At 44.0% G+C, this 9015-nt stretch overlaps 1 protein-coding gene across 1 annotated transcript in view; it reads left to right on the forward strand.

Moving 5' to 3' along the window:
* Window positions 1-2451, forward strand: part of Mrps6 (mitochondrial ribosomal protein S6) — a 70191-nt gene extending 67740 nt beyond the window's left edge. The window contains exon 7 of the mRNA XM_063225273.1: window positions 1864-2451. Coding sequence (XP_063081343.1) covers window positions 1864-2053 — 190 coding nt within the window. The 3' untranslated portion in view covers window positions 2054-2451. The remainder of the gene's footprint in view (window positions 1-1863) is intronic.
* The last annotated feature ends 6564 nt before the right edge of the window (window positions 2452-9015 follow it).

Consider the following 9015-nt stretch of genomic DNA (forward strand, 5'->3'; position numbering starts at 1 on the left):
TTTCTTAGGTAGAAGACCTCATTGATTTGATTCCTTTCTTGTTATAGCTGTTTAGTGCTATAAATTTGTTGCTGTGTACTGTTTCAGTGACATCTATAGTTTCAGTTTCATTTTCTCTAAGGTACTTCATAATTTCTGTTTTGAATTGTTCTTTAAGCCATTGGTCCATTTTTTCCTTTAGTTTCCAGTATATGGGGGATTTTCGTAGAATCTTTCTGTACAACTTGAAACCCTTTAGATGTATTGAGACATGTTTTATGACTGAGACTATGATTGACCTTGCTACACATTCTGTACATACTTGGGAAGAATCTATGTTTTGCTAGGTGAAGGATTCTCTCAATATCAGTTCTGGATGGTTGATACTACCCTCCACATTTCTTTGTCCTTGCTGATTTCTTGGGTACTAATTCTCTCTGTTTCTAAGAGAGAAATATCAGAAACCTCAGGTTGTAACTGTGGATCTGTGTTTTCTTATTTGGTTCTGTGTGATCTCTCCTTTATGGTGGGGTTCTCAAATCTGGTAGATTTATATCTGGAATTGTATCTTGGTGAGCTCATCATTATGCATTCTCTTTTTTTAATTGCTCATAATTTTCTCTGCTCTAAAAGCTGATTCACCCACTTGAGCTGCTGTTTGGTAAGTCTACTTATTACGCCAGCACCACTGTTGAAAGGGTTACTCTGGACATATTGTATGTCAGTCTCTGTTTAGAGTCCTTCATGTTGCAATTATGTTTTAGTGGAGCGAGACATGAACAAGTACCTGCTACACCACTGGTAATAAGTCCTCTGAGAAAGGAATAATGTATTGAGTAAGAGAGATGGAGTAGTGAGGCTTGGTGGGTAAGGCAGAAAGGATGTTCATTTAGGAGAAATGGCCATAGAACATTTCTGAGGAGGTGACATGTGGATGGAGATTTGACGGAAGTGGTGAACTGAGTGGAACTTGGGCAAAGAACAGCACTGGCCAAAAAAACAGTGCGGGCTAAGACCTCAGAAAGGAGTAGGCTTGGGTGTTTCAAGAGATCTGACTGGAATGAAGTCAGTGATGCTAAAAACATTACCAGCTTAGAACGTTGAAGAATTCTAGAATACTGGGCTGACAGTCCCTAACCAGACTGTAGTCCAAATCAAATAGTGCAAAGAGGCTCAGACTTCCAGAACTGAGAGGCAGATGGGTGTGCAGGGAAGGAGGGTGAACATTTTCTTGTAGTATCATCTCATGGCCTGCTGCTGAAGCTGTGGATCTCTGAAGACCACTGGGCTGTCTGGGATGCCTGTTGGTGACAGTGTGGTCTGAGTAAATGAAAGTGTGTTCTTTTTCATAGCTGAAGTTCAAATCGTTTCCTTTATATTCCTTGTCAATTCTTAAACCTACAGAGTAGTCTTAGACAAGTCTCAGCACTTTCTTAATCTTTTTCTTTGTTTGCGAAGGATAGCTGATGGTGTCTGTGGGGTGTGCTAAGTCACCTACAGAATCCTTTGGAAAATTAGAAAGCTGTCTGGTACATATTTTCAAAGGAGAGACCAATTAATGGTTTAAAATTCAGTCCTGGTGATGGGTTGAAAATCCCATCCTTTAAACCCATAGTTTTACCAGATCTTCTAGTATTTCACACTGTAAGTGCTAATAATGCTTTTTTGTTGCCATACAATTTGTTTAGGTGCATGTTTGCACATTGGAAAGGAGGTTGAGTGGCTTGCTGTGTTCCTCAGCTGGTCAGCTGAAAGTCTATTTGACAAAGGTGTGTTTGTGAGTAGTGATGTGTATCTGCCGAGACCAAATGAAACCACCTACCAGCGTAGTAGTATTGTTGTATTTCAGGATACAGAACTTCTCAAATTTTTATTTTTTTGCAGGTATTTCTTGGTGGATTTTCATGCACCAACAACAACTGTGGAGAGTATAATGGAGCACTTGTCTCGGGACATTGATGTGATTAGACCAAATATCGTAAAACACCCTCTGACCCAGGAAGTAAAAGAGTGTGAAGGCATTGTCCCAGTCCCACTTGAAGAAAAATTATATGCCCCAAAGAAGAGGAAGTAAGAAGAACCACAGGTTTTAACCTTTTGTTGACTTCTCTCACACCAGAGGATCCTGGATGATGAATTTACCAATAATACCTTTTGTCAAGAACTTTGTTAGGAGTACCATTTGTGTTTTCAAGGGTGCCTTGCTTTGGGTCCCTTTTTGGCAAGAAGGGGGAAAACTGCTGACCGAGAACCCTCTATAAATCTGTGGTGCTGCATGTGATTCCTGATTTTGTTTCCATTAGTGTAATTTCTTTGTTAGTGTGGTCAGCAATACCATTCTGAAGAGCAAAACATAAAACTGCCTTGGATTGCAAGGCAATCAGAGTGTGAGTTAACCATGCAAAAATAACAACCCCTGTATTATAGGGATGACTTTCAGTCAAAGAAATAAACATGATTTTATAAACTCCACCAGTTGTATTGTGTCTTTGCTTGTTGTAGTACATTTCCTGAGACCTCACAGCTCTGGTCTTGTGGGGGCGCTGAAGTTAAGGGGCTGGGAGAAAAAGAGGGGAAGATGAATTCGTTCTGGACCATAGGTCAGTCTGCACAGTAGTGGCTTTTCTCCTGTGTGTTACTGTGGTCATCGTGGTAGGTGCTGCCTGTTTGTGGAAGGACATGTATGTTCTAGGGCCTTTGGGCCTGGCACTACTTCGTATCATTTCTTTGTATTTGGCACCTGCTTCCACTGCTCCTCAGCCCTGACAGCCTGCTTGAGGAAGAAGCCCCCTGGCAATAGGATGAGGGCAATGGGGGAGGATGAGAGCTTTGTCAGGAACACTCACTCAGATCTCATCCTAGGTCTCCACGGGGCTGGCGAATTGGGAGACTTGAGCAGTATTTCCACCTTCCTCCCCCTGTCCCTCCTGCACAGAGGTCTGCCCACACCACAGATCTCTGGACAAAATGTTGAGGTGATCTGCAGGTAGCAAGAATCCCTTGTTATGTGGCTCCATATGGTCAGATCCTCTTAAGGCAGGAAGGGCTGTGGTAAAACAGAGGTGGGCAAGAGATGCCAGTAGAGTGAGGCAGCAGCTCCTGCTCCGTGGCTTCTTCCTTCTCTAAAGCTACTTTTCTGGAGATCATCAACTTTGTCACTGCTTATTCTTGAGAGCCCAGACAGCATCCAGCTTCAACATCCTCCAGAGGCAGGATAAAAAAAAACTTTGCAGAGCAGTAGTAGAATAAAGAGTCATTAATAAAGAACATCAGACTAGAAATAAAAGAGATGCAGTAGAAATAATTTGGGCAAATACCCTACTCCTTGTTTTATTAAGAATTTACTGATTCCGCAGGCTCCTGGCTCAGGCTCACATAAGAACACAAGCGCTCTGCCAGGTGGATGTTTTCTGTTATTAACTATGCCATATGCCATGCTGTATGCATACTGTCTACTAACCTTAGTTAGATCTTTCATCCTCTGGAGGGAAGACTGTTACGCCTATTTTGAGGGTAAAGAAACTGACCGTGGTCTCACAGATAACAAGTGGCAGCTGGGACCTTGAACTGGGAACCCAGAAGCTATCTGGTCTTTCATGTCTTTGATACTGAGATTGTGTTCACCTTTCATGTTAAACAAGGCGGCTGGGGTGAATTGCTACCAGTCGGTAGTAGTGTCTGCCCTCATGGCTTTAGTGTGGCACTGGCACTTTCTTTTCCTGCATGTCTCAGCCCTGAGAAGATAATTGTTGCCTTTTGGCATCCCAGGTCTCACAGGCTTTTAGAAGCAGCTAGTGTTAGGAAGGAGGCAGGCTAAGGGCAGCTGTAGAGTGTGTCACTTCCCTTCCGTGGAAGTGCTAGAGCGAAGCCATAGTTCCTCTTCCTGAGCAGATTCACAGCTGTACCCTCAGCAAGTTACTGCAGCCTCTGGCAGTCGGTGCCTGTTGTCTGAGCAGAACACATGCCGGTGCTTTACATGTTGCACGTTCACTTTCAGAACCTCGCCAGGAGTGGTCGGGGAGGCTGTTGAATTGGTCCTTTAGTGAATGATGGTGAGCAACATGCCAAAGGATGTTTGTGACCCTTGGAACTGGCAGCTGGAAATGCAGACAAAGCCTGTGGTGCTGAAAGGGAAAATGCTTCCAAGGGTGTGTGCAGAAGAGGGTGTGAGGATATGGGCAGAAACAGCCCTAAGATTCTTGAGCGGAAGAGGAGGATGGAAAGGAAAAAGGGGGTCATGACAAGGCACTTACGGGCCAGATCTGGAGGCTGGAGATGCTGAATAAACATGAAGAGGTGGGGCTGGGGATTTAGCTCAGCGGCATAAGCACCTGCCTTGCAAGCAGGCAGTTCTGAGTTCGATCCCTGGTACCAATAAAAAGGAAAAAGACAAAAAAAAAAAAAAAAACAAAAAAAAAACAAAAAAACTATGACGAGGTAAGTGACCAGTGAAGTGGAATGAGCTCAAGAGGGTAGGACCTAGGGTGAGCACTCCCTTTGAACTCATATCCCACACATTCATCTTTAGATTTGACTTAGACCACTTTGGACAGGACTGATCTTCCTTAGTGTTTCTCTTGCTCTAACCAGTGTTGTTGCCTTGATCCAGCTATACTTCCATAATGCTTGCATTTATAAGAGGAATGTAGAGGAAGTTGGCAGTATTTGACATGGTGGTCAGGGTTGTAACATCAATGTTATTCCTCTTTCCTCCCAGTATATTGGTCAGCTTTGTGCTGCTGTGGTCTAAATACCTGAAAAACAGACTTAAAGGGGGAAGTGTTTATCTTATCTCACAGTTTTAGAGGGTTCAGTCCAGTCAGCTGACTCCAAGGCAGAAACCTGGCAGGAAGGTATGATGGAGGAAAGCTGCTTACCTCATGGCAGCTAGTGAAGCAGAAAGGATTGGAAAGAGCTGGAGGACGGGGCCACTCACTTTATGACTCACATAATCCCTTAGGCATCTCTCATGCCTATCATGTTAACAATCAGGATTAGACTCGCAGGTTTCCTGAAGGATGTTACTTTGCTGGCTAGCTCTCTTCCTTCTTGGAGGAGAGGACAATGCCTTATCCTCCCGGTGGGGAGTTCTCTGAAGAGACCAAGACTCCATGATAGTGACCCCTCCAGAGTCAGTGGCCCAGAGGTAGTGGCCACAGTGCAACCTAGAGTGTGAAGCAGATTCGATGGGATGGACAGCATGGTGCAGGCTGGGGGCCCATGAGGCCATTCTGTAAGTGCACCTCAGCAGGAAGCTGCTCACCATGACATCTGCAAGCCTGGACACACTTCTTAAGCTCTGAATCATGTGGTGTCTACCAAGAAGAACCATGAGACCTAAGTGGACCTTTCAGATTTTTGCTCCAAGATAGACTTATTTTGCTAGAGATGAGATACTTGTTTAAAAGATTATGGACCATGAACACTTCTCTGTTTCTGGATCCAGCTGAGTATAAAAGAGCAGGTGTCAGGGCAGTGTGCCCAGCCAGAGTCCAGGGTGGATGTTTCTTCAGCCTCCTCACCTCTCTGAGGGAGACCTTCTATCCACTGTGTGGCTAAGTCACCTGAGGCTCAGAAAATAACTCATTCAAAGCCACAAAAGGAGTAGGAATTCAGAACCCCCGTTATTAATTATGGGCTGCTTGTAAAACCTTTCTGTTAGACCTTTGTGGGAGTGGACACGCTGGTCTTGTAGCTCAGGCCCTGCTCTGGTGACCACCTCCCCCTTCTGTGCCACACCCAGGGCCCAGGCTTCCTCACTGTAGAAGGGAAACAAGGGGCTGGGGGTGGGATGGCTTGGGGTTACCTTTCAGGTATGAAAGGGAACCCTTAAGAACAAGGGAAAATGCGTTTCCTGGAGGCTGGACCTTTTTGCACGTTTCTCTCTGCACCTGCATTTCCAACAGAGCTCTTTCCTTGCCACGTTGCTCCAACGGTGTCTATAGTGCACACACAGGAAGGCACCCTGGGCGGTGTCCCTGAACTCCTAAACTCTAGGCACACACCTATGGATGGAGAGCTGGGAATACTCGGCTATCTAAAAGGCAAGCCATGGTAACAATGAGATGCAGACCAAGTGCTATAGAAACGGGAAGGGGTATTCATTAGTACTTGGCATGGAGGTGGAGCTGGGAAATTGTCCAGCAGAGCTGATGTTTCAACTGGCACAGGAGCAACTAGTGTGGAATTGTGGGTGGGAGGGGCAGAGGTGGCAACACCATAGGGCGCAGGCTGATAAGAGTGTGATGCTGGAAAGGAGCTTGGGGTATCAAAGCCACCAGTAATCACCGGAAGTAAGAGAGGGAAGTCAGGCAGGGTGTAGCCCGCCAGCTGCCAGAGGATATGTTTTGGGTGCCGAGGGTTTCTGGAAGGATCATTTCCAGAAGTTTACAGTGGTTAAGATGTACACTGACTTGCCTCCTAATTGAGTATACATATTATAAAGGGAGTCTATAGATTCACCATGGAGAAATAAAAGCGAGGTGAGATGAGATTTTCAGGGGTCCACAGGTAGGGTTTACTAAAGCAGAGGTGCTTGCTCAGTGACCCCCAAGTGTACTGGTGGTGTTTCGAAATGTGCGTCAGAGCATTTGAGAAATATGTCATTTTATCTTTGTATGGCCTGGGCTATTTCCATTTGCATTAGACTAAGAAGAGATCTTACTGAAGCTGTAATGGCCTTGCAATGCCTCCTGCTAATCCTTGCCCTGTCTTCCTGTTTTTGTAAAGAGGCAAGTATGTTGATGGAAAGTTTTGTGGGATTCTTGAAAAAAATTCAGTAGTGGAGTAAGCATGACTTTGGGTCAGAGACTTGCTCCAAGGACCTGGATTTGCCACTTATTAGCTACACAACCATGGGCAGTATTTTCCCTTGGCTTTAGTGTCATTGTATAGAATATGTGGTCAGTGAACTGAGTGGTCTCAAGCCCTTTCAAGTCTCTATCTGGCAGGTTTCCAGAGGGATAACCCTCTGGTAGGGTTGCACAGGGAGGTGAGAAAGGGTTAAAAGAATTTTCAGAGGCTTGTTCTCTGCCTGGTTCTCTTCATCTTGCTGTGGTTTTCATAACCAATGCCAGCAAGTCCACTGGGACTGCCCATTGCCCTAACTAAACAGAATAGGTACTGTGCATAATCACAAGAACACAGCAAAGGGTCCCAGGGGTCACCACAGTCACTTGCTGATCTCAAATTGCTGGTGTACTTTGTTGTTTAGAAATGAAACTTGAATGGACGTGAACTTTGAGCCAAATATTGGTAAGAGCTATACAGTAGTCTACAGGAGGAAAACGTAACACCAAGTGATAGTGAAGTCTGATCTTTGGAGGGCTCCACCACAAGTCCCCAAGTCAACCTCTAAATAAATTTATTGTAACAACAGCCATATCCAGTTATAGACACTCCCAGCTTTCTCGTATCCTAGGAGACTAGGAAAAGTCAGACTCCATGAAATCAAACCTCATCTCCAAACCACTCAAGTTCCTTAGACTGCTAAAAGAGGCCAAATTGGTGTCTGGGTATTACTGCCTCTGAATCTTGTCACAGGAGCACCAGCATCATCACGTTTCCTGGAGATTTTCCCTGTGACAGTTCCACTGGTAGAGGAAAAGTATGCACTGTTCAGAAGATAATGCCAGAAGTAAGGGCTATGCAGATTGAACTCCTAGGTTCCGCATAAGTGGGTGACCCCATTGTCCCTGTAAGGTAAACACCGAATTAGAGATAGGACATGGTTGTAGCCCCTTTTGTCCAAATGAATCCCAAAACGGAAGCATCTCTTTTTCAGAAAACCAGGTATTTCTCTTTCACAGAAGTGTCAGGGTTTGTTAACTGGTACAGACTTCTTTGATTTCTTGCTCATAACTCTACATATATTAATAACGATGTAAATATTTGTGGCATTTTTGTGGTCACAGACATCTGTAGAATGGTAAAAATTGGGATAAGCAGTGCTCTGCCCTTTGGTTTTAGCACTTACACTGTAAAAAGTGTTACATTTGTTTAGTGGCATTTTTTGATACGCGCTTTTGCATTTGCATTTCACTGTTTAAAACAGTGTTGTGTGGAAAGGCTGTGTAGTGTTCCTAAGCTCAAAAATACTGATGTGTTTTGCCGAGAAAATAAGTGATACATAATGACTTTGAGTTCAAAGGTACTTGGAAATAATATATCTTAAAAGGAAACCCATTCAAAATAGAGTCATGTAAAGATTGGTGGACATAAGCACTGACCAGAGGCTGACCTAACCCTGTATTTCCCCTGGGAGCAATGAATTCTTTAATTTAATGTTCACAATAACTTTATAGAATGTAAGTAGTACAAACAACAAGAATCAACTGTATTTGACCTTGGGATTAGTGTTTTGTTTTCTAATGAAAACCTCTATAACATCTTTCTATAATTCTCCAATTTTTATATATAATAAAGGAAGTGTTTTAAATCCCACCATTGTTCTTATTTTTCTGTTTGCATTTGTCTTCCATCATCCTCTCCTCTGTTTTCAAGTATAATTATTTTCATGCTTTACACCAGGGAGCTGTGTTGTCTCTGTGAGCCAGTGACCTTCTCTCTGCAAGAAGCCTTAGAAAGTTCCTTGGCAGAAAGCTTTGGTGGTGTGAACAAAAATCTAGAACAGTAATAGCCTGAACCCAGTGTTCCTGCTGCCTTCTAGCTTTAGAAGGAGCCATTTTGATAGTGGTTAGTAAAGGCCATGGAAGAGGATAATGAGATGAGTAGGACAGTATCTTAGTTGCTTTTTCTTGTTGTTGAGGCAAAATACTCAATATGCAAAGGGTAGGAAAGGTTTATTTGGCTCCCAGTTTGTAGATGTTTCAGTCCATAATCAGCTGATTCCAAGGTGAGGTGGCATGAAAGAGTGCCATCACAGAGGAGAAACAGTTCATGGCAGGAAGAAGGCAGCAAAAGCAGCAAGCAGCATGACAGCAGTAGCCCTGATGTTATTCAGGCCACCCACCCATTAGGGAAGGCAGCATGCATACCCAGGGTGGGATACCTTAATCCTAGAACCACTCCATGAAT

The sequence above is a fragment of the Cavia porcellus genome, unplaced genomic scaffold (assembly GCF_034190915.1).
Source record: "Cavia porcellus strain 051 isolate PalLab524CR breed Dunkin Hartley unplaced genomic scaffold, mCavPor4.1 scaffold_15, whole genome shotgun sequence".
Lineage (NCBI taxonomy): Eukaryota > Metazoa > Chordata > Mammalia > Rodentia > Caviidae > Cavia > Cavia porcellus.